This window comes from Sciurus vulgaris (genome assembly GCF_902686455.1).
Source record: "Sciurus vulgaris genome assembly, chromosome: 1".
Classification (NCBI taxonomy): Eukaryota; Metazoa; Chordata; class Mammalia; order Rodentia; family Sciuridae; genus Sciurus; species Sciurus vulgaris.
In genome coordinates this window covers 177871252-177898154 of record NC_136461.1, presented here as the reverse complement: position 1 = coordinate 177898154, position 26903 = coordinate 177871252, and the positions used below count along the sequence as shown (strand labels likewise).

The 26903-nt window shown below is 30.0% G+C and overlaps 1 protein-coding gene across 1 annotated transcript in view; it reads right to left on the bottom strand.

Moving 5' to 3' along the window:
- RIMS2 (regulating synaptic membrane exocytosis 2) overlaps nucleotides 1–26903 on the bottom strand; it is a 631678-nt gene that overhangs the window by 265727 nt on the left and 339048 nt on the right. The window contains 9 exon segments of the mRNA XM_079106841.1: nucleotides 866–1019; nucleotides 4438–4609; nucleotides 9590–9720; nucleotides 13115–13162; nucleotides 19032–19144; nucleotides 20488–20534; nucleotides 22589–22712; nucleotides 23879–23978; nucleotides 26096–26215. Coding sequence (XP_078962967.1) covers nucleotides 866–1019; nucleotides 4438–4609; nucleotides 9590–9720; nucleotides 13115–13162; nucleotides 19032–19144; nucleotides 20488–20534; nucleotides 22589–22712; nucleotides 23879–23978; nucleotides 26096–26215 — 1009 coding nt within the window.

Sequence of the window (26903 nt, the reverse complement as noted above, 5' to 3'; positions counted from 1 at the left end):
CTGAATTTTAGTTAATGTCAATTGGTCTTCTAGTATTGGACAAAAATGTTGCTAAACCAGAAGCATGCAGACTCCATGAAAAGTAAACTACTCCATGAATACTATCCAAAGTAGCAGTTATCAATATTAGATTCATCAGAAATAGGAAAATCAGGGGGAAAAAAACCTGTATTGAGTGCATAGAGTCAACAATGCCACTTTCCAAAATAGAGAATTTTTTTTCTCAGTTTTTGTTATGCTTTTCTGAACTGATGCAATTGAATTATTCAGACTATATATAATCCAAAGCAAAATCTAAATGCTGATAATAATCATAACAACAATGACGATAATAATATCAGTTTATATTCTTGAGATTAATTCATTCTTTTAACCACCTGGTGAGATATGTATTATTATTTCCATTTTAAAAATGAAGAAACTGAGGCATAGAGAGATCACCTACCTCAAGTCATATAGTTAAAAAGTTTAAGTTCATAGTTTCAACCATTTTGCTATACCTGCTATCCAAGATAAATACTTGGAACAATGAAAGTGAAAAGCATTAATTTAAATACACAAACTCTATTAGCTATATCATTCCTATATTTAAGATTCTAAGCATGAAAATTTAAACATAACTCTGCTTATTTAGGAACACGGCATCCAAAATAGAACCATAACACCTAAATATGGTGATGAGTAAATGCTGTAGGTATAACCTTATCTTAGTGTATCAAATAATTGAAAAGCTTCAATAATTGAAAAGCTATGAAAACACTAACAGATACTTCTTAACTCCCATAACAGGAAATTTAAATTCAGTCAGAGATACACTCAAGATCAGAAAAAGTCAACGGAAGTATAAATTTTGCTTAAAACTTACTTTGCAACCTCCGTGTTGGGCTCTCTCCATGGAGTTGTCTTCGTGGCAGATAGGGAGAAGGATGGGGAAGTGGCAATGAAGACACATCATGGGTCTGAAGTTTGTACCAATGTGGTTCATCATCTAATAATGCTGTTTCTAATTCAATTAAAATCTACAAACACAAGAGACAAAGGACTGTTATAATACACCAATAATAAAGAAATTCTCCTAAATGGTCTTATAACTTATGGTCATAATAGCAATACTATTAAATCAAAATCAAGGTCATTTATATGGCATTTGCCAATAAATAGATAGAAATGGAGAATATCATGCTAGATGGAAGAAGCTAGGCTGAGAAAATAAAGGGTCGAATGTTTTCTCTCACATGTGGAAGCTAAAGCAAAATAAAGAAAAGAAAGGGGGATCAGACATGATAAAGATATAGGAAAGATAAATGGAGTAAAAGAAGGAAATTGAGAGGGAGGGAGGAGGGACAAGAAAGGAGAGGAAAGGCAGAATAAATTTAACAAAATCAAGTTATATGGATACAGAATATACCACAGGGAATTTCATCTATAGCAGTGTTATTCAGCACCAATCAAGGATGGATAAAATGGAGGATCAGTGGAGTGACAGCAGGAAGGAGAGGTGGCAGGAACAGGGAGTATAATGGAGTCAGTCAGACACCATATATGTATGATTTTGTCAGGATGAACCCAGTTACTATGTATAGTTATAAAGCTCTAATTGAAAGTGTTGCAAAATTATCAATATGTTTTGACACTAACTAAAAGGTAATTCTAACTTCTTAGTGATTTAATAGTTTTATATACATAAAACATTTATTTCATAGACCCTTGACTACCCAAATACTAGAAGCTATTAAATTTGTTTTGACATAAATAATACATTTTATATTTTAAATGTCTGCAATAATAATGTATGTGCACATTATTTTCTAATTAAAAAAGCTTTTTTTCTTTATTATCACTAGTTTACCCTTACTAGAAATCATAAATGAGGAGAGGAAAACAAATTTCAAATACCTGTGTATTAAAAAAACATGCTTTATGTTATATATCTTAATTGTCAAAAAAAAAAAAAAATCTACAGTTTGGTCTTACAGATGAGAATACCAAGACCTAAGAAAGATTAAAAGAACTTGTCTATAGTCACACCAGCTCATAAGTGAAAGAGGCAAAATACATCCATCTTATCTTACTTAAAACTCTGTGTTCACTGTACCATCATGGTAAGGATTCAAAACTAAACAACACACCATACCTCAAAAAAAGTGCAATTATTGCCTATTTAAAAAAAATAACAGAAAAGGAAGAAAGCAAGAAGGAGCTTTTAATATGAACCATATTATAAAATACATTTTATAATATGAATGTTTTTTTAAATTGTAAAAGAAATCAGAGTGTTATATAATTGAGTGTTTGCACTCATGTTAATGAGACCTGCTATATAAAAATAAATTACTGTACTATTTAGCTACAGGAATAAAGAGCAAAATGAGTAAGTTATTATTTCATGCTATCCAAATTTTCCCTAATCATTTGTAAAATTGCAGACACTGTTCCAAATGTTTGCACACAGAGACACATACAACATATTTATTTAATCCTCATATAAACCTTAGTTTTCCTAGTTTGCAGTACTATACCCACTTAGCTGAAGAGAAAACTGAAGCACAGCTAGTTAAATAACTTGCTCAAGGACGCAAGCCAGGAAGTGACAGTCTCAAGTATGTAGATCTAGGCAGCTGACTTCAGTTTCTGCTCCTAAGAGCTGTATTACTCTTCTTTCCAAACTGGTTTATAGGTTTGTGACTTTGGTTTCTTAGCTAAAACCATTCACTTCCATATTTCTATTGACAATTGTTTTTCCCATGAGATTACCTGTTTAAAATTTACTCAGGAAAACCAAACATACTGTGTGACAGGTTGACATATTTGACTCCATGGAAATGTTATAGGCCAGGCTATATGGGCAATGACTAAACAGACTCCATTTTACCCTGAGACTCGATGTTATGTAGGAAAAGCTTATCCTGTGGGAACACCCCACCTCTGTACCCATCAACAGTTGCTTAGCATAGCAGGTTTAGCAACAAAAAATGTCAATTTTTATATAATATAAAATTGTTCTCTTTTTGATTCCTATTTTTCTTAGACAATGTACCATGTCAACAGCAACTGTCTAGATGTTAGTGACCATTCTTGAACTTTTACCCAACTAAAGTCATTTTGACTCACTTCCCCTTCTACTTATGATTTTAGATCTCATGATGTTAGTATGTAGTTTTGAATCATAGCAACAGACACTTATGATTGATGTACTGACCTATGGTATAAAAACCCTTGCAACCCTATGGTCGGGGCTTTTCTCCCAATAGCAATTTTGGGGGCATTGTGTAAGATAGTCAGCCCACCAGCTAATAAAGATGCTCAGATTTGGACTTCTCAGTGGTGATCCATCTGTTCTTAAGTTGTGCCCCACAACAACTGAAAAGGCTGAAAGTGGTTAACTTAGCATGTTAATAGCTGGAGAACTGCTTCCCATTGTGCTCCTCTTCAATTTATTCATCACTTTGTAATTAAACATTTTTTTCAAGTACAAATACAACTGAGACAGTCTCTTTTTAGAAGATGTCACTGGCTCCCATTATCCCAGGATAAATCAAAATTTAATATAATAAATTAAATTATTAAGAGACATGATCTGGTTTCAGTTAACACATAAGTCTCATTTCTAATCACTTTTCCTTCCAATTCCAATGTGGTTGCCCAAAATTCCCTCAACCTTGATGTCTTGTTATCCTCATGCAGGAATTTCATTCCTGTTGATTTGCTACATTCCAGTTCTTATGGAGACTTCCTCTGACACTTCCCCTATTCTGCATAGGAATTATGCATTCCTTTTGTAGCTTCCCCATTATAGCATTTAGTGTGCTATATTATAATTGTCATTCACTTGGCTATACCCCCAGTGGATTGTAAGTTCCCTGATGTGAAGTAACATGCCTTATTCACATTGAAATCTCAGACCTTAACACGGTGGTGTCTGCTACACTAAAAACTAGTCCACGAATAAGTAAATGATTGAACTACTTACTAGTAGTATAGTTGGTTCAATAACAAGACACACACAATAATATGAAGCAAAACCAACCTTCTATCATTCAACAGAGATTTCCAAGATAAGAATAAGCATGTGAAACTGTCACATAATATTTATTTATTTATGTATTTATTTATTTTTGAAATGGGGTGTCAGTATGTTGCCCTGGTTGGCCTTGAACTCTAGGCACAAAGTGATCATCCTGCCTCAGACTCCCTAGTAGCTGGGACTATATGTATGCACCATCACCACCATGCTCAGCTGTATTAGAAAATATTAAAGCCATTTTTTTCTACGGTATCCTTTTATCTTAAAATAGTAAGTAGCAAAATTCATTCTGTTAAATTAAAAAACATGCTTACTTATTCATATATTTGAAATATAAAAATTTTACTGATAGTCACTTAAAGAAAGTATTTAGGATAACATGAGTAATGTGAACTTTAAATAATTGCAGGTACCTCTCCTAAGAATTCACTTTCTTCCTCTCGAACTCGAGCTTGATCCCAAAGGGTTATTTCCAGCATTCGTTCTCGAAATTCTCTTCGATGAACTGGAGAATAAATGAATGTTTGGTTCCACTTGGGTTCCAATGTTTTTTTAACTGTTTTTGTTCTTCTCTTATTTTTATCACTAAGAAGAAAAAATATATGAATAAAACTTTGCACTAAAATATAGTAATTTAAAATTTCTCAGAAGTGAAATTTTATCACAAATTTGTCATATGCTACAAATACTGTTTAAAAATACTCTAAAATTTATAAGATGTATAATTATATCATACTTAAAAGTATGACAATGATATCAGTAGTTCAATTTTTTCCAGTGATCAATAGTTAAAAATAAAATCTCTCAAAATGTAAATAATATGACATGGAGAACCTTAATTCTAAAATTTTTAATTTATCACCCTATTGGAAATCTTCAAAATGGTAATTAACCAGTAAAATTATACATAATATTTAGTTAAACTGCTGACATGTCATATAAAAATATGAGTAAACTGCAATGTGCATATCATTTCCAGATAGTTTGGCTACTAAGCAACTTTATTTGCATTTTATAAAAGTCACTTTCTTACATACAACAAGTACCATTTGCTTATTCGGATATATCATTTCTTTAAAAATATTGAAAATTATTTCTGTGTCAACTAGCCACATTACTGTGGGCTAGAAATGTAAGAGGATCATCTTGACAGATGGAACTTACAGTTGAAAGAGCTTCATACTTATTTTGATAGCATATTTTTATCATGAATGTTTTAAACTATATAGTCATTATTTGTACATATATTTAAAAATATACACATTTTACCATATTATATTGTGTTAAAATATTATGTATACTGGGAAATACACTAAAATAGAAATGAGATTCTTTTTAATTACAATATTTTTTCCTGAACTCTCATGGATTATCCTACACATCCCCCATGATAGACCCATACTATTGGAGTTCACTATTCTACCTTATTAAGGAGGATCAAAAACCGGATAGAAAAAGAGAAAATCATCTAGGAAGTAAACTTTATACTATCTAGAGGAGCCTATTTAAAATGAGAAGTGGACAGAAAATGAACTTTAATTGGATTAATATTAACTGCTTCAAATTCTCTTAGCACAGCACTGTTCTAAGAATGCCAGTGTTATGGTTTAGATCTTAAATGTCCCCCAAAGCACAACATTGAAAGTTCTGTGTCTTTTTGATGGCACTATTTGGAGGTGGTGGGAACTGTGGGAGGCAGGTCCTAAGTGGAAGAAGTGAGCTCACTGAGGGCATGACCTTGAATGGCACACTGGGACCCTTGCCTGCTGATCCCCCACCCCTTTCCTTCCTGGCCACCATGAGGTAAGCAAGCAACTTTGCTCAAAGAAGCACTCCCTGTCATGATGCTCTGTCTTAGCACAGCCCAAAGAGATGGGATCAAGTGACCATATACTGAAATGATAAGCCAAAACAAATCTTTCCTCCTTTTAAGTTGTTTATCTCAGATATTTTGTCACAGCAACAGAAAACTGACTAATATAGCTGGGATATAAGAAGGACAAAGAACAAAGAAGGGCTAAGTATCTCTGAAAAAAGGAAGTTATGCAACTTCTTTTAGGAATATTAGTTTTAACAGATTTGTCTTTTATAATCAAGAGGTATTATGTATTTCCAGAGCATTTTATGTAATGTGAGAGAAAGCTGCCTATAAGTACACTGATAATGAATTTGTTAATTTACACACATGGAAAAGGTAATATATAATATATCTTTACTAATTTTGAAAGCACTGTAGGAAACTAACTTTGCAAATCAACCTAGATTTTATTGCTATACATAAAAAGAAATGATTCTGTATACAAGAATAACTAAGTAAAAGGAATGCAGGTTGAGCATCCCTAATACAAAAATATGATATCTGAAATGCTCCAAAATCCAATATGTTTTGAGTTCTGCCACAAGTGGACAATTCCACACCAAAATTATTGAAAATATTGTACAGAATGACTTTCAGGCAATGTGTACAAAAGCATATAAAAATGTAAATGAATTTTGTGTTTAGACTTGAGTCATAGTCCCAAGATGATTCATTATATATATGTGAATATTCCAAAAATTTGAAAATTCTGATACCTGAAACACTTCTGATTCCAAGCATTTTGGATAAGGGATACTCAACTTGTAATAACAAGGACGATGATTTATGCTTTTTCTTCCCCTTCCTTCTTTTAACTTAACAAATGTTCATTTAGCATCGACTTATATTCCATCCATGAAATAATGAATTCTGAGACATTGTCAAAAGACAAAGTTCCTTCCAAGAAGAACAGGAAGGAAATATTAAACAGGAGTTTACTGTCTAATTTGAAATTATACTGAAATCTGAAAGGAAAGAAGAATAAAGCCATGAACTTTCTTTTAAAGAACTGAAAAGAGTTCTCAAAGAATAACTATTTTATAAGGGCTTTCTATATTGAGTAGAAGGGTGAAAAAATGCTTTTTAAAGTTTCTTAGAAACCTAACATATATTATTAGAACTCGATAGAGCTATTTAGTGTATACCCAAGCATCAATTCATAAAAAGAACCATGAAAAAAATAACTTTGAGTTTTACTTATTTTAGATGTAAAATCAAAGCCTCCGGAATCAGATCATGCTATAGAGTAAAGCACTGAAAAAAGTGCTAAAACTACTTAAAAACCAAGATCAACAAGAATCTATGAAGATGTTTAAGATGGCAGTCTACAGATAATAAAATAAATAACTAATCTTTAAAAATGTTAAGCATATAGTTAACATTTTATAAAAGTAAAATAGAGCCTAAAGCTTTTTCTATTTGTCTTCATGCTACCAGTACTTTTGCTTTCTATTTAACTTAATAATAGCATGCAGAGACTTGATGTTTATACATAATTTTAAAAAGAAAGAATTTTTTTAAGTTAAGAAAAGAAAATTAAAGAAAAAAATTTTTTTAAGTTAACCAAAAATTTTTTAAGTTGTTAACCAAATTAACTTCAAGATATTAGAAAGAATGTATAGAGTGCCCAGTTATTTTTTACAATACATAGTAAATTATGTGTAAAATAAATTTTCAAAAAGCTTAACTGAGATTCTAGAGTAGATTTCTTGTGTGTAGTTTCATTTATTCCTCCACAAAGTCCTATCAATTAAAAAGCATAAATTGTTTTCTATGTTCATCTGCTTAAGCATTTCTCCCTAAAATATTACCAGGAAAAATAAATTTATACCCAAAGCACAAATAGTCCTTTATTCATATTTAGTGTTTAGAAACTTGTGGCAAAAGAAAAAAGAAAAAAAAAAAGTTGGGATGATGGTAACTGTCAATAAAAATGTTGCTAGTTAAGCAGAGAATTCTTTTCACCATTAGAAATAAAACCCTGACACAACCCATTCAACAATGTAAGCTACAAAATTTACTTAACTATAACTATTACCAAATTCCTGATAAACTGACAAGGAACTCAGATAGGAAATAATCTGAGAAAAAAATATTCAAATGTTTCTCAAATTCCTTGATATTAAAAGAGAGAAATAGAGGCCTGGGGAGATAGCTCAGTTGGTAGAGCGCTTGCTTCTCAAGCACAAGGACCTGGGTTCAATCCCCAGAACCACAAAAAATAAATAAATAAATAAATAAATAAATAAATAAATAAATAAATAAATAAATAAGAGAGAAAACAATGCTATATTTAGAATATAAAGGACTGAGTAAGGAAAGCTACCCTTCCATTTTAAGTTCTATCTGCTCAGAAAGCAGGGAGACAGGTTATGTAAAAAGTTTTAAAAATAGTTAATCAAGAAAGAAATTCAGTAATTTGATAAATGTTTAGCATCTTAAAAAAAAGTTTCTCTTTAAAGATTTGAATTAGTAGAAACCTAAGAAATGTGTGTAGATAAAAACATAGATGAGAATGTAGCATTTCCTGTAGGTTTTTATCATGGCATCCCAACAGTACTTAGACTGGCAAGTCATGTGACTTCACTACCAGGATGACAGGCTAACCTGGCTGTGATACTTGGCATTTACCTGAAGCCTAGATTTTTATGAAGCTATGGTCTAGACTCTAATTATGAATGTCCTTTCATCTCCTCTAGTTCTAATAACCAGAGGTTGTGGCACCTTGATATATTCTGAGGAATTTGTTCTACAATTTTCACTTCCAAAATATGTATCAAATAAACTGTAAAGGTTTTGTTAATTCTTTACTTTCTTTCTTTTGTCCATCTGTTTGTTGAGATTGTTGTTCAGATGATACTTTGGCACACAAATGAACCCCACTGAACTTTCTATTTGAACTAAGAAGAAAACTGGAATCCAAAAGGGTGTGAACATGTTTAAGATCACATCTGTATGCAGCCTCTTCTAACCTGAGAATAAATGACCTGATGAGTACTCTGCCTTGGAAGCCAGGGATGCCAATAGATGAGGAAAGGGCAATTGGTGCCATTACATCCTCCTTTTTTTTAAATGATCCCTATTGAATAGACCCTTTTATTTTTATATGCCTAAAATTAAGAAAATTAGATTATTTTTATATTTCGCCAATCCTAAGCCTCTGTTTAAATCAAGGTAGACAGTATAATTTATGTTGACTAAAATCAAAACAAATACTGCTTGAAGAAACTGATTCTGGGTCTAGTGAGCTTCCTTGATGATATGGAGTAATGAAATACAAAGCACACTTATTAATATTACAAACTAGAGTGAAACAATATAATGGTAATAGAAAGTAGAAATTGTAGACAAATATCAATATTTTTAGTACCATTTCCAGTTTTTTGTCTCTATAGTTTTGGATAAAAATATGATACTAAGGACTATACATTATAATGATTTTGATAAATGAAAACACATTATTCAAAAATAAGTCACACATGCTTAAATATTTAATAAAATAATACATAACACATTTGATTCACATTTTAGAATAACCTCAAATACTTAAGTATCAATATTCTGATAACTAAAAATGATTATGTTTATGTAGATTTCAAAAATAACTGGTATGATACAGAAAAATAAATGATGTAGAATTGAAACACTCATTGTTATTAACATTTTCCCCCTTATTAAGAATATTTATTTTTGTCTCATATCCCTACCTTCTGTCTGGAAGAAAGTAAATTTTAACATAAGGATTCCTTGGTCGCCCATCTTCCCTGGAAGGGAGATCCTTTGCTCCCAAAATTGTAACTATTAACTGGTGACCAACCTTGTCAAACCACAGTTTTATCTGAAAAGAAAAATATTATTTTATCAGCTCAAACATTTACTTCCATTACATGTTTACATTTCCAGTCTATACAACATTCTCTTACACTAACATTAACACAAAACATAAATTTCACTTAAGTAAACATAATTAGTCAAAATAAAAGGATATACTATAATAACACCAATGAATAAAAGAACTTGTTCATGTATTTTGGTTTCATTGGTAAATCACTTCGACTTTTTATTATCTAATTGTTTATTAATATTCACATAATAATTACACTAACATAAAGAGCAATATGATCAATGCTCTATGTTTTCTAAGCAAAAATCATTTTAGTTCATCTTGTTTCCCCTACAATGAGTTTAAAATAAGTCCTCAAAATGAATTAAGAAGAGAGTAACTTATTTATGTGGAATTCATAGGGTATTTTCAAGTAAATGTTTCATGTTATTCCACAGCAAAATACATTTCAAAGATTATGAGCAAAGGGGATTTAATAGTAACTTTGGTCCATTGATTTCTCCAGTTCATATTTTAAAATGTAATAATTTTTAAAAATTTTTACTTTTTCAGACATAAAGTTCCTTTTTCTTTAGTGAAGCAAAAGCATCACATCCTTAGAATAAGATTTCATTTTTTTAATATGTGACAAGAAAATGTGAATAATACCACTGTGCCATAATTAGGGATTGGAACTTCACATCCAGGTGGTGAATTCATTTGACTTAACAGTTATCGTCTTCTATACACACTTCAGACCTTCACACCTAACTAGCTGATTCTATTACATCAGGATCTATGATAATCATGGCTCTGATCCACATCTTGGTTCAGCTCAGTACATCTTTGACCACTACCTTATAATTGAAAAGGGATCAAAAATTTGAAACTTGAGAATCACACGTAAAAATAAATTCTGATCATATGTGAAACACTGGTAGTTCAGTTCCAATTCCACCATGGCTTTCCTGAGTGCCTAACTTCCTTCACATTCTAGATAATGAGAAACTGAGCAACTTTTAGAAGAGATAGACTGACAACCCAAAAGAGTATTTAAAATAATATCTAATCCTTTTTTATTTCTAAAAAGAATTAGTCTTCTTACAGGAATAAGAGTAAGAAATATCTGAACTTTTTGAAAATTAATTACTAGTCTTTATATTCTATTAAGTCTTTAATGTAGGTATTATCTTCCTGTTTTATAGCAAAATTTTTTAAGAGTTTCTAAGTTCAAAACTCAGACCCTAAAAAAGTGTTTCTCAAAGTATGGCTAACAAAACTCCCGCAGTAGTATTATCTGACTTATTTATTAAAAAGTTATAAATTTCTGTGCCCACCTCTCAGCTGTTCAATCAGAATGGGGCCTTGGAATCTGCATTTTAACTAGTCCTCCTGGTGAACTTTAAGACTATTGAAATTTGAGAACCACTACCTTACACAAATAAATCTATAACCTGAAGGAAAAAGTCTCCTATGAAAGAGGAAAAGTTCAAATATTTGCATGTCTAAGAATATAAAAATACAGATGCATAAGTATAGGTGGTGGGGGAGACTAAAATATTCTTTTGGCAAAAGCCATAAGAAGAAAACAAAAACAGAAATGCAGAAATGCCTCACTGTATATGAAATGAAAGAGATGTAGATAGTGTCACAGTTACTCTAAAATGTGTGACTAAAATCAGATTAATATCTATTGTATTCTTTATTTGCACTACTACTAAAAGAGTTTATGGCTTTATTTTTCCAAGATATTAAAAATTCTTCTCAAAGGATCATAACATATTGACACCTCAAAAAATGATTCTGAAAGACTAAAATAAAAATTTTTCCAATAAATTTTAAAATTAATACAACAGTAATTATTATTGAGACTAAGCTCAAAATGATGTGAACAAATTATTTATTATTATGAAAATTTCTCAAAGAGTTGAGACTAAGCACTTGTTACCATTTTTAGAGGCAATAATTTTGCTCAATTAAAATCATTAAATAGTTAAGATACATTTCATAAGTCTCAGAGTATTCTTTTCATAAGTCTTAGAGTATTCTTTTCCAATTTTCTTATGCCATAAGAAACCAAAAAAAAAAATCAATATTATTCAATTCTCATACAAACCGACATTAGGATATGGCATTCATATTTTCATAAAGGTATTTTATGCTTATTTAAATTATACTTTCCAAGTATATTAAAATAATTTAGATAGGAAACAAGCACATTTTAATTCTACTCATCATTTGATCAAAATTGTACTTTTTTAACACACTGTATTACACTGGGTGTTTAATAGCCCTAATTTTTATTTATACTGTAGGACTTAAACTAAAATTTAAGTTTTTAATAAATATCCAGTTCACATATGTTACTAGTTAGTTAATTGTATCATATTCTTAAATTTCTTTTCTATACTCTTAAAATAAATGGTTAAAATCTAGCTCTTGATTCCCCCAAATATAACAAATATATTTTCACAATTCGAGCACTGAAAAACTTCATGCTCAATTAATTTCTTTAATAAAATCTTGGTATCCTTTCATTTTTTTAATTTGACTATCATCCCACTTTTACCCATGTAATGATTTTTTAATTTTTCTAAGTAGCTAAATAAATATTTTATATTGCAATATTAAATAAAATAATTTTGATCTCTAAAATTTAAACAAAATAAGTATTATTGAAAATCAACAAATTCTTAAAACATGCAGCAAAGCAAGGAAGGCATAATACTACTTTAAAGAAAAACTATATTGATATTATTTTACCATATAAAGATTTCCTAGAGAAAAGAGGCAAACAACTTGTACCCAAATAGTACAATAAATTAAATGGGATGATAAAATATAAACAAAATAAGCCCAACAGATTTCATTTGGATTTGGATTTTGTTCTTTCATAGCAATGTACTTTCCAAAAGTTGAACCTTATATACACTGTGCATAAAATTCACATTTTAAATAAGGTACAAATGTATTTGCCGATCTCCTCAAGGAGTCAATGCTTGGAAAATGCAAGAGAATGTAGATGTTAAGTGGTATAATGAATGATTTAAAGAGACAGCAACCTTAATGTAATAAAGAAAAATATCAACAGTATAACTGCCATTTCTGTAAATGTTACATATTTAAGTGGAATCTAAAATAAATGTTCATTAAATGCCACTTTGAAACCTATAAGTTTTAGTATTTTATCATATAAAATCACTAACAGAGATTGTCTCTTTAAATTTTTATTCAGTATTCTAATCCCCATGCAGAACTTTACAAGCTGGCTCATCAAATGATTTCAAAGTCAATAATATGATTTGGAGCAACATACCAAAACAAGTTTTCCTACTACGCATTTTCCAAAAACATACAAATAAGGGATAAAACACAACTTTAATTTCTATCAGGCAGACAAGGCCTTTACCTGAACCCTAGGAACAAAAGGCGTTGTTCTTCTACTAAGGCTTTGGCTCTGGTAAGCAAAATTAAAGAAAAAAGCAATAAAACAAAACCAAAAAGGACAACACACTGGAACTAAAAGACCAAAGTAAAAATAAAAACATAGAACTATCCCTTAAATACAATATTTCCATGACAATGTACTTATTTAAATTAAGTACTTTTAATGAATAAATTAATATTGACAAATGCTAAGATACATAAAAACTATATAAAATATTATAAGTTGTTTGATCAGGTTTTAAAAATGTAGTCAACATAACAGAAGTTAAGCTAAAATAACATGTTTGGGCCTGTATATTCTGAAAGAACAATTGCAAGTATAACCTAGGAATCAAAAAAATTCAAATTTTAATCTTATACATACTACAGTCCTTGGAATCCATAAAGGTTTAGTTCCAGGACACAGCAAATAACAAAATCCATGGATGCTCAAGTTCCTTATAAAAAATGTCATACACACATCCTTGGATTGCTTATAATACCTGAAACAATGTAACTGCTATATAAATAGTTATTATACTGAATTTTGGGGGAAATAATGACATGGCAAAAGCGTGTACATATTTAGTACAGTTTTTTAAAAATATTTTGATCTATAGTTAGTGGATCAAAATACATGGATATGGAGCGTCAACTGTACATAGAAAAAAGTATAGTTCAAAAAGAAGTAAGATTTTTAAAAAGTATCATAGAATTATTAGTGAAAAAATCATCTGTGGAAGTAATTGTGGGACTTTTCCAAAATGACATAAATTTAACCAAAATCAAAAAAAAATTAGCCAAGCTGGCTTTAGAATTTCTTTAACAACAACAAAAAAGCACACTAAGATAAAAGTGTGCTGGGATGCACATGATTAATTGATGATTCATACTTTAGGAATCTATACCACTTTCTAGTACTAAACAGCATCTTTAGACATTTAGTGCTTAAAATTGTAAATAATATTATTTATTGCTAATCATGCCGATTAATGACAATATCCCATTATGATTATTAATACAATTCTTAATATTTTTTCAAGCCTTTAATGACAATTTTTTGCAGGTTTTGCCTCATATTACCAATAATCCCAGTTGCTGTTATCCCCAATTTTGCAGATGAGGAAACAAAGATAAAAAAGATGTAGATACACTTGCCCATATTCAAAAAACAAGATAATGTAAAGACGGAAAGTAAAGTTCTGATTAAACCATTCTATTTCAAATTCTTAGAATAAAATCAAATTTCTGTTCTGACTTTTTTTTGCTTTCATTTTGAAAACATTTCCAAAAGATACCACAATAATCAGAATTCAGGCATGTCAACAGTTAAATCAGGACCAAAACCAGATGCATATCTCTGGATTTGAAAATAGATTTCAAGACATTTAATTCTGCTTCTCTCACCAAGATTACATCCCATTCCTCATATTTCTTACAGATGTCTCTCTTGTCTCCTTGTTTCAAGTCATAAATAGTTAAAAGCTTCTTTCTGTATTTTCCACTGCTACACGGAAACAGATAATGAGGAATAGGAGGACTATTGCTCAATTCAACTATCATTGGACAAATTCTATTTAAGATATAATCTAAAACTCAAAGAAAAGCAGACATTATTCAATTATGAATCATATCTCCTCCCACCTTCCCAAAAACCAAAGTCTCAAATTCAAGCTACCTTCCTTTTTGTATGGCAATATGGCCAAAGGAGAAGTACTCAGATGTGGAGTGTATTAATGATATCTGTCTCCATACCCTGGGTGGATAATTCTTTAGCAAATCGAAGAAGGGGTATGTATATGAAATTCACAGAGATTAACTAGACAGGCTGAAGAAATGAACTAACAAGGTACTCTAGAAATAGATTTTATTTCCCTTGCCCTTCCACCTGTTTTGTTTTAACCAATATGTCAAGATAATGAAATATTTTAGAAATATTACTTCATAAAATAAAACATTTACTTTAAAAGGAATAGAATTTTGAAATAAAGTAATCCTTTAAACATTTTCCAACTTCTAAAATGATCTCAAGCTACCAACTCACAGATTTCTGAAATCAGCCTTTATAAACTGAATCTTCACCCAGGCATTCAGACATTAAATGTGACTGTAAAAACACATTTATATTTTGGTGGTTTTTCAATTGAATGATATTTATAAAACATACAACTAATCATTTTAAAGTACGCAATTCAGTGGCAATCACTGAGTTTCTGATGCTATGGAATCATCACTTTCCCAAGTTTAAAAACTTTTTCATCATATACCAGAAAAATGCTCTGTATTTTAATCATTCCCTGCCTCACTATCCCTCCTTGGCAGCCACTAAGAACTTTCTGTCTCTATGGATTCTAGGTATTTCATATAGAAATATGTGCCTCTTTGTAAATGGTAATTACTATTAATTCATTTATTTTTAGCATGAAAGATGTGATGTTTATTACAATTCAGTTTCCATATAAATAATTTTAATTTGTACACCATGATCTATTTTGCATTTTTTATCACTTCTTACTCTTCACTGTACTAACTGTACTGTTAGTATAATAACAGTTGGTCAATAGAATCAATTGTGTAATGAGTGTGTAAAAAAGAATTTTGAATCTTTTCTCACTTTAAAAAAATCAAAACTTTCATTTTATCTTAATACCTTATAAAAAACTAGACGAAGACTATAGATTAATTTTAAAATATTATGATTTAAAAGGATAATCTTCTGAAGGCATAAACTGCTAAATTCTAAAACACATACCGAAAAAAATATGAAAACAAGGGAGTGCTGTCACTGAAAGGGCTAATATACAATCCAAGCGGCATAAACCTGAACTCTGGCTGATTTTCTCACCCAAATACATTAGTGGCACTTTAACAGTTATAATCTAAAATACTGGCAGTCACATGATTTAAGCTGTAGAGAAAAAAAGTTGCATACATTTTTTTAACAAATAATGGATTTGAGCATAAAAATGTAAACACAAAACTTTAAATGTATATTTTGTGGTTGAGAAAATATCAGTCCATGAACTAACGTATTAGAAAGGGCAACTCACATACTATACAAATTATCTTTTTCTCAGGCATTAGCAATTCATGATTTTGTAAGTTTGGTATAGGCCCAAGTAAAATTCCACTGAAAGCAAAAATATTCAAAGATAGAAGGTAAAAAAACAGAAATGTAATGTTGCCTTGTGCCTTCCTAAGGCTTTCCCTAGGAGTAATGTACAAAGACATTTTCTCAACTCCTACATCATTATAGAAAACCAAAATTGTTCTATAATGGTAGAGACAGGGTTATGAAAGAAAATATTATAACCATGATGGCATCTTACTTGTATTTTCTAGATTCAAAGGTTGAGAATAAAATTGGTAAGTTACATAATAGCAAAAATATTCTATCTTGTTCATTTATATTCCTGATGGCAAGTAGTAGTACTAATAATAGTACTAGTTCTGACCTGGGTATTTCTTACAAATAGATGACTGGACATTGATTTGGTTTAAAAAATTATAGAAAAATTGAGAATAGATTTCAATAATGTTAAAATTTTGTATTATACTTCATATTGCTATTTTACTTCAGGAAAAGGTGTCCTGACAAAATAAAGTGGCCCTAGCAAAATTACACAAGATTTAGATTCGTGGCATCAATATTGATAATAATGAAAATTTGAAGTCAACAAGATATAATAAATCATATATGATATATGAATTAATTTAAATGAAGCATGAAATAGCTATTAAAATAATTTTAACAGAAATTTTTAAGACAAGAAAAAGTTTATAATATGTTACTACATGAAAAAGCAGAACAAAACAGTATGTACAGATTTATTAGTTTTGTTTAAAGATTTATATGTATGTGAATGGTTATAGAATGGTATCAGAATTATAGGTGATTTTTATTTTTTAATTTTCCATATTTCCTACATATCCTATAGTAAATAGGTATATTTATAATTAATATCTCTTATATACAGGGATATAGCATGTGTGTGTAATTTCAAAACACATGCAGTTGAAGTTTCACTAATATCATAGTGGAGTATATTCCTTCCAGGTCATAAGAAAATGAGAAAACGGAATACACATTAAATTATAACTATATGGAGTTTAAAATGACATCATTTGTAAATCTAAAAACTTTATATCATTTTATATCATTATACATACATTTAGAAATGAAATTTTTTATTTTATACTGCTTCCAAATATTTAGCAGCCTTGCCTTCCTACCATACTAATTTTGAAACACAAGGACAATTATCTGCCTTTGAAATTTGTCTAAATTTCTGCCTATGTTCCTCACCTTCCCCTCCTACTCCAATTTGTACATGAACTTAGGAGAAAACATAGTTCTTATTATGGAAATTTAACATCTGCTCCCTCCTCAACCAACTCAAGCCAATTACACACAGAGACACATAAACACACACACACATACACATACACACACACACACACAATTTATTTATGTACTAGAATCATCTAACATCCCCCACTCAAATATTATTTAAAGATGACCTATTTAAACAGTCATAATAAAAAATAATACCTAATATATTAATGTTTTCCAAGATGGTAGAAGAAAACACATAAATTTGTTGTAACTATATATGTCAACATAGGTGTTGTCAATACATGTCTGTAAGACAATAAGTAGAAAACTGCTACTTATTGTAGAGAATGGAAAAGACCATGGTACTCAAATGAAAAGTTAACTCTACTTAGAAAAGAAAAGAAAATAATGAAGGGAAGAAACATTTTAGTGAGACATATAAAATCTCCTAATAGTTTTTCATATTCTTTGTTGCATAACTTTTCTGTTATTATCAGTTTTGTGGTCAAAATAGTTCCAGAAAAAAGACATGTTTAATAACTTCTTCAATAATTTTAATATCTTAATTTTGATTATACTTCCCATATCTCCTTTTAATTAAATGAAAATGCTTCAGAAAAATCAAACACTACACCATCCCCAGCTAAAAATAAAAGGAGAAATTTTGTAGCAGCTTTTTAACAAAAAGCGATTTTTGTTGCTCTAGATGTACCAGCCCAACATATTTTAGTTTGGACTATAATATTTTCAACTAAAATTCAATGTCTGAACTAGGGGAATCTAGTTTTCTAACACTCATGAAACTTCAAGTTAAGTAAGCACCAGGCACTACTGACAATTAATATAACTGAATAAATTTGAATATACTAATATATAAAAATATTCTAATAGGGGACTACTAACTGAAAAATAAAAAGTGAGGACTTAAATTTGCAAAGCTCTTCTAATATAGATATAGTATAAAATGTGTAAATGAACTTTTACCTTTGATTAGAAAATGTGCAAATGAGATATCACTTAATGTGAAATTACCTAGCATATTCAAGAATATAGGACTCCCCAATATTTCATTTTGTCTGTTGACAAAGAAAATCTCCAATATTCTTATATATCAGGCAATATTTAAAATCCAATGATTGCTATGATATTCACCCCAAATTTCCTTAAGATTGAAAGTAGAGAAGAATATATGAAGTTACTTTTATCTTAAGAATTATCTTTGTACAGCACAACATTTATTTCTCTTAACAATCTATGACAAGTTATACTCAATTTAAACTATAGAGCAAAAATCATAACCTTGAGTTTTAGAATAATTACTAAGGAAGAAAAATTTAGTATCGTCACAAAATCTGTCAGTAAATTCCACAAAACCTAATTCTAATAGAGAAGGCACTATTAAAAATTGAATTTCAATTAATTAAAATTATCAATAATGAAAACAGTGATGGTTAAATTACAATTATGTTCCAGGAGGAACTTAGTTTACAAAAACCTAATGTATCATATTTGTAAAACACAATATAATATTCCATATGGAGAAATTAATTTAGTGACTACATACTGAAAGTTGTCCAGATAAGAACTGTGGAACATCCCTCAACATGCCAGGGCTCATGGGAGAGGTAACGGAAATAGAAGGACGATCCATTTTTTGAGATTCAAATGAGCTAGAACCTGAAATGATACATGAAGAATAATAAAAATAGCTCCTCTTACTATTTAAGAATCTTTGGCATATATTGTTGAAATGTCTATAAAATGTCATTCATATAGACCATTTTATGTTACAAATATCCTTACAGGTTTTGTTGTTGTATATAAAAATATATGTCTTTATTTGTCTATTATGTACACTGTACTTATATCTTATAATAAGATAATAAAATTTTTATAATAGAAATGGAAAAATAACCAAAACATCAATCAATAAAGCAACTTATAGAGAGTCTAAACTTTAAATGATAAGAACATAAGTATCAGATTATCCAAACTTATTAAATGTTCCCAGTAGGTGATATTTAGACCATACTTTGAAGAATCTAATAAATTAAACTGACAGGAAAAGCCAAAGTCTCCACAGAGACTGCAATTTTGCTGCCCTTAACTCCTTTATCTTCCTTCTACCATTCTCCCCCTTGATCATTCCATTCAGGCACAACGGCCTTCTTAAGTTTCCTTAAGTGCACTTTAGGTTTTCCTGTTTTAGAGCCAATACTATGTCTGGTTTCTGTACCTGACAAGTTTTTCCCTCAGGTAGCCACTTTTTCAAATTTTTGCTCCAATCTTTTTCCTAGTTTGGTTTATCATGGTCAGAGTATCTCAAATTGCAACCCTCCTTCTCTCTCCCAGAATCCCAAGATCTAGTCTTAATCAATCAAGAAACTTGGTTCACTGGGAAAAAATTCATATGTTTAACAAATGAAATAACACTCAAAAACAAGTAATAAAAAGTATGCATACATTTGAAATTATTTAAATTTATATATTTATGGTCTCATAACTGCATTAGTGCTAAATCAGAAAAATTATCCTGTTTTCCAAAAATGTAGATTAGAATAAATGTAAGAATTCACTAGTTTTGCCCAAGCATTTCCCCCTACTTACTGATAGAGAGTATACAAAGAGGAAATTTTAAAGTTGGGGAAAATGTTGGGGATGAAACTGTTGGGAGTAATGGATATGTTTGTAATTATTTTTATCAAGACAACGGGTTCTTAGGTACATATGTATGTCAAAAGTTCCTAATTGTACACCTTAATTACATGCAGTTTATTGTAGTATACCTTAATAAAGCTATCTAAATATCCACATTAAAGACAGTCTGGTTAAAAATAATCTTATTAGAAAATTTTTTTCTCTCAGTGATATGAAATGATACTTAATTTTATATCTTCATATTATTATATAATTGATAACAATGACATTTTTTTACTTGTATTAATAGACAAAATACTTCATTTGACCTTTGATAAGTGACATTGTTAATAACATTTACTTCTAGAATAAATGAAACTTACTGGACTCCAGTTGTGCATGTGTGCTATCAGGTATTCTAGGTATATCTCTGAAATGACAGAAAAAGAAAGCAACTGTTTCAACAATTAATATAACTGCTATATTAATCATTATCTACTTACAGAATAATTGGACACTGTAATACAAAGATGAATCCATGTATTGTTGAGGTATTATATAATTAAGAAACAAAAAAGTATTTTTATTTTTTGCTAATAAATGTTTTGGCTAACTCCAAATATTTAAAAGAAATTAAAATATATATGCATTTATAGATTTATAAAAAACATATATGTCATTTTCTTTGTGACTCACTACACAAATGCTCTAAAAAAACTTTTATATTCAAAAGGTAAGTTTTATAGATATATTTTAATTCTATTCTATTCCTTATTTTTACCTTGTGTCTAAATCAATAACATTGAAGCTCAAAATATTACCAAAACAAAAATTAAACATTCAGATTGTAGTTAAAAAAAATAAATGTAATAACTTCATTGAGATAAAAGCAAACATATTTCTTACTGGGACATTCAGAGTTACCTTGTCACTATAAGCACACCAAAAATAAGCATACTTCTTTGATAAGAATATTAGATATTAGAATAAAAAGAATAAATTATTTAAAACATTTAACAAAAATATGATTTAAGAACACTTTAAAACCAAGAAATATATTAGATTAATGCACTAAGCAGATAACTGCAATTTTACCATATTACAAAACTATGTAAGGACAAATGAAAAATGAATACAATTATCATGTGCTAAATTCATTACTTTGAAAGAAACATTTCAATAAAACTGCTACTAATCTAAATAATTTTCTCTAGCATAGAAAGAGATCAAAATAATACAGTCCAACCATTTCCTTAATGAGTACAAATGGGGCACTCATATACTACAACAAAAGAATTTCTGTAGCCTCCACCCTAGATTGCTCTCACCTAAACGTGAATTTAATAATTCACTGTCATTTTATATAATGTTCTATTGCATTTATTTTGTCATAGATATATCAGAGATGCAATCATTTACATTGGCATAGAACATAAGCTTCTGTACAGATAATAATGTGATATTTAATGAGTGCTTCTTATAATTCCAGTTAAAGAAAGGTATTTTTTGACAGCTTTTGGAAATCGCCTATTTAATCTATAGGCAATAAATTACAAATCAAAGAATACTTTGATGTTTGTCTATTTTGGATCCTTTTAATCACCATTCCTTAAAGAGATTGTTTGCCTTAAGCAAGTCCCTGCATCTGGGAATTATATCCCCCTTAGTTCTTTTTTTTCTTAGGTTGAAATTCGTATTTGAAAAAAATATTTAAAATGTGTAGACTATAAATGATTGTCATTTTTACAGTGTAGAAAACTATAGTTCATGAAATTTACCTTAAAAATTGTTACTATAATCTCCTTCCCTTAAAAATGACTATAGGCATCCACTAAGTTGCTAAGATAATAAAAAAAAAAAAGACATCTATTACGGTTTGAATATGAGGTGTATCCTCAAGAGTTCCTATGCTAATGCACAAGTATTCAGAGGTGCAATGGTTAGATTATGAGAGCTGAAACCTAATAAGTTCATCCCAGTTTGAATGGACCAACTAGGTGGTAAAAATATATTAAACAAGGTTGGTCACCAGAGGGAGTGCCCTAGAAGGGTTCATCCCTTAAGTCCCAACTCTCCCTCTCCTTCCCCTCCCCACCCCACTTCTCTGTTTCTGTTTCCCGAGCACCATGAGCAGAGTAGCACTCCTCCGCCATGCCCTGCTGCCTTGATGTTCTGCCTCACTTCGGTCCCAGAGTAATTTGGCAGACAATGGACTGAGCAAAATAAACTAAGTTGTGCTTGTTGGGTGTTTTGGTCACAGTTACAAAAAGGCAACTAACACAACATTTAAATATTTTTTCTTCTTTTCAAATAAACTGTATATTCTATCATAATCAGATAAAGTCATGATTTTTAGTGAGATGTTTTTGGCAAAAAAAAATTTATTTTTATAAAGCAGAAAGACATTTTGTGTGTTATTAGCACAATGTAAATTACCTAACAGTAGTCTACTTTACACAAAGTCAAGTACTAAAACCAACTTACCCAATAGGCCGTGAAACAACAAGCTCCACTTGTGGTTCGGGTTTGGATTCTAGAATGATGTTGTACACCTCCTCAAATGTTGCTCCTTGCAATAACCTTCCATTCCATTCTAATACTTCATCACCTATAGTTGCAGAAATAATAATCTCAGAAAAAAAAACTAATTCCCAAATAAGTACTCAAAACAAAACCAATCTTTAAAATTCAATAAACACTATAGAATAAAATCAGCACTGTGGAATAAAACACACACTGAAAATAATCCCAATGGCATAAAATTTAATGGTCAGGTTAGTATACTGTACCCAAAACGATAATGGTCAGAAGAAAGAAACATACATAAAAGTTATCATTATCTGATTTCTTAATAGAAATTTTAATCGTAGACAACAATCAAAATCACTTTCCCTTTGGAGATGTTATCTCTTTGAAGACTCTATACTCTGTGTGTATGTGTGCCCTCACACATGACAAAACACCCTATTTTCTTTAAAAGTTTCCATTGTCAAAACTCTTGTAAAAATCTTATTAACTACCATTTTATTAAATCCTCTTCAAGGAACTCAAGGATTTCTCCAAGAGTATACACTGCCCAGGTAACACATTTTAGAAAAAAAGCATTTATCCATGAAACTAAGTTGGAATTTTTCCAAACTAAGTTGGAATTTTTTCCAGAGAAAAATAGGGTTATGGGAAATAAAATAAATTATTACTAGATATAGATAGAATATTCATCAGCAAAACACAAAATCAAACATAAAAGTTCTTTTTTGAGAGGCTGGGGTTGTGGCTCAGTGGTAGAGTACTTGCCTAGCATGTATAAGGCACTGGGTTCAATTCTCAGCATCACATATAAATAAATGAATAAAATAAAAGTCCATCAACTAAAAACATATATAAAAAATTTTAAAAGAAAATTCTTTTTTGAGTCATATTAGACTAAACTTTCCATTCATTAATAAAGCTTTATATCTAAGCGAAATGAGTTCTTTGTCATTGGTCAAATTACTTCTAAATGAGGACAACTTTTTCTTAACTATTCATATTGAACTTTTATTTTTGGTGATACTGGAGATTGGAACCGTGATTCTCTACCACTGAGCCACATCCCAGCCCCTCCTCCCCTTTTGTTATTATTTTTTATTTTGAAACATTAACTTGCTGAGGCTGGCCTCGAACTTGTGATTCTCTTGCCTCAGCCTACTGAGTGGCTGAGAATACAGGTGGGCACCACTGTGTCCAGTGCACATTTAATATTTTAAATGTAAATCACCAATGGAAGAAACTTACCTGGTCTAAGATGTCCTACAGTATCAGCTAAACTTCCTTTTTTGACTTTGGTAATAAATGCACAGAGCCGACCTGATTCAGTCATCTTTCCTCCTACAACCTGTTTAAAAGAGGAATGCATTAAAGTTGTCATATTGTTAGCGTGAATATACTTGAAAATTCAGGTTAAAAATATTTGGAACAATTTGCAGTTTCTACAACAAATTTAATGTACTAAAAATCATTTCTTAAATAATTCAGTGTTGCTCTTAGGAAGTTAATACATATCCTAAGAACTCATCCCTTTTACATACTCCAAATACGTTACAATTTAATTTATTATATGTTAAAAATGTCACATACTTAGAAACAACTTAACCATTTACAATTTCTATTCTTATTATGTGTAATTCTTCCTTTTGTAATTTCTCAAAACATGCTGTCATTGTACTACATTGTTATTTTAAAATTTCTTGTTATAAATTTAAAATATTATAATACAAAATAGTGTCACTTTTTACTTGATTATGGTATGCTACTAAGTTTTCATTAGTACTCTTTTAGGCATATGTACATGATGATGATGGATTTTTCTTGCGAAAATGACAAGAATTAATTTCATCAAAAGCAATGCAAACTTGCAGACCATTTGCAGCCCATTTTTTCTAATTTTATGTTTCTATTAAAATATGTCTTTTAGAAGAAGAAAAAATGCTATGTAAGAATAATGCTATGAAATCATATGTGTACCTGTAAGATACTGGCTGGACTCTTATAAAACTAACATTTTGTTTCTCATCAACTGCCATTCAAGTAATTTTCAACTTCATAGCAGATAAAGCAAATGAAAGTAACCAAATTCATCAACCAAATTGTTTTTTCTCTTCTAAATTGAGTGAAAGGTGTTTAAGTTTTACAAATCACTGATTTATTTTATTTCCTGTATTTATTCCATAATTACACTCAGCTGGAATTCAGTTAATACTTACTTAGTCCTATATTTAAAAATTAAATGTTGATGTCTTGTGGGCTTACAACCTCATGAAAATTTAAAAAAAAAAAAAAAACTCTGACTTAATAAAATTTAACAGTAATAAGTAATTATACTACATACAGTTATTATTAGTAGTATTCTCAAAATTTTATTGTATGCCACATACTGTACTAAATGTTTACATACTGCTTTATTGAATTTCATTTTAACAATCTAATAAGTAGAATCATCAGCACTGGACAAATGAGGAATCTGAGACTGAGAGAAGTTTAGTTGCCTAATGTTATGTAGTTAGAACTGCTATCACTGAAATTCAAGCCAATCTTCCTAACCTCTATATCACACTGTTCTAACACTATACTGGGCAGATGGGGAATTAAATACCACCATTGTCATCATCTTGTGATCATGGATAAATTATGACACCTCTGTAAGCTTCTCATCTGTTGTAAGTGCTGAATTAGCTGACAGATGTTAAATTCTCAGATGACTGCCAGACACACAACAGCCACCCAATAAATGTTACTTGCCCAATTTGACCTATTATTCAAATTATTCTAATATCTGTTATTATCTATATTCTACAGTACACCTTCTATAGCAATTGTTTAACTCTAAAACATTTACTTGTGTTTCATTTCAGCTTTTAATTGGCTATATTAGACACACAAAATCAAACAGTTCTGTTTACTTACCAAATAATTTCCTGCTATTTTACAGTGAAATATAAAGCATTCATATTTAATCTCCTAACATAATTATTCTTGTTTCCAGATTTTCTACAGCATTCTCTCCCATACACACACACACACACAATTTTACTACATTAATACAAAAATCATATTCCTTAATTATGTACATATTACATTTCCCTAATCTCATAGAGTACTTAAAGTTGTCATTTTAATATAAGATGAACATAGACATAGACTTAAAAAACAAACTGTATAGGTAAAATAAGTTTGATTATTGTGTTTAGGATTCAAATTTATTCTAATCAGGCTACTATCATTGCCTTCCAAAATTATACACATGACTATTATTGTGGAATAACGGCAACTTCTTAAATAATACTTGGAAAATGAAAACTTTGGGATAAAAAGTGCCAGGATTTGAAAATATAGAGAGGGAATGGAAAAATCCCCCCTAAATTGGTATGGGTCAAAAGTTATTATATTCTTTGATTTCCTGATAAATTTGTAAAGGAGTGTAGAGCCAAAAATCTCACACATTTTATTACATACCTTTAAGCCAAGCATTGCTCCTGAGTCTCGAGGTACACTTCCATCTTTTAGACGCTTATTTAATAAAATACGACCAATTAAGCGATCTCCATCTTTAGATGGCTGCCAAGTCACAGGGTGCTGACATATTGCATCAACAAAGAAGAAAAATTAATGTTCCTTTATGACAAATTATCTCTAATTGTACAATCTCTCAAAGTTCAGAATTCTAACCTGTTATGATTACACAAACCAGTTTACATTCCAAAACTGATTGAAAGAGTTTACTATCTTACTCTTGCAATCTCAATCTTATAATTGAGATTTTTTTCAAAATTCAATTTTGCTAAATTCTTACAGTTCTCTGACTCAATATGGAAGTAATACAGCTCTACAAAATGACAAAAAACTTTAAAAATCTTTAAACTTTCTATGACTGAAGATTAAAAATTTAAAGACAAAAATAAATTGAAATTCTACGCAGTTGAACCTATTTAAAAATGAGAATTTCTTCTTAAAACACTTCTGGAAGATTTTAAAGGACTGTAATACAGCAAAAATTAAAAGGTTAAATCTTATTAAAACATAAAGACTAAACCCATGATAATGGTTTTCTTGAATAAGTTTTTAGATTAAAATTCTAAAAAATACACAAGCTCCAATAACTTTTCAATTGATTTTGCAGGGAAATCATTCAAAGATTATATTTCCCACTTCATAGAAGTTCCCTGATTCTTTCAGATCTTTGACCTATTTAGTAAATTACCTTTAGCAGATAATTCAAAGATATCCACTGCTAAGTAACCTTGAAAATATTAGTAGTTTATTT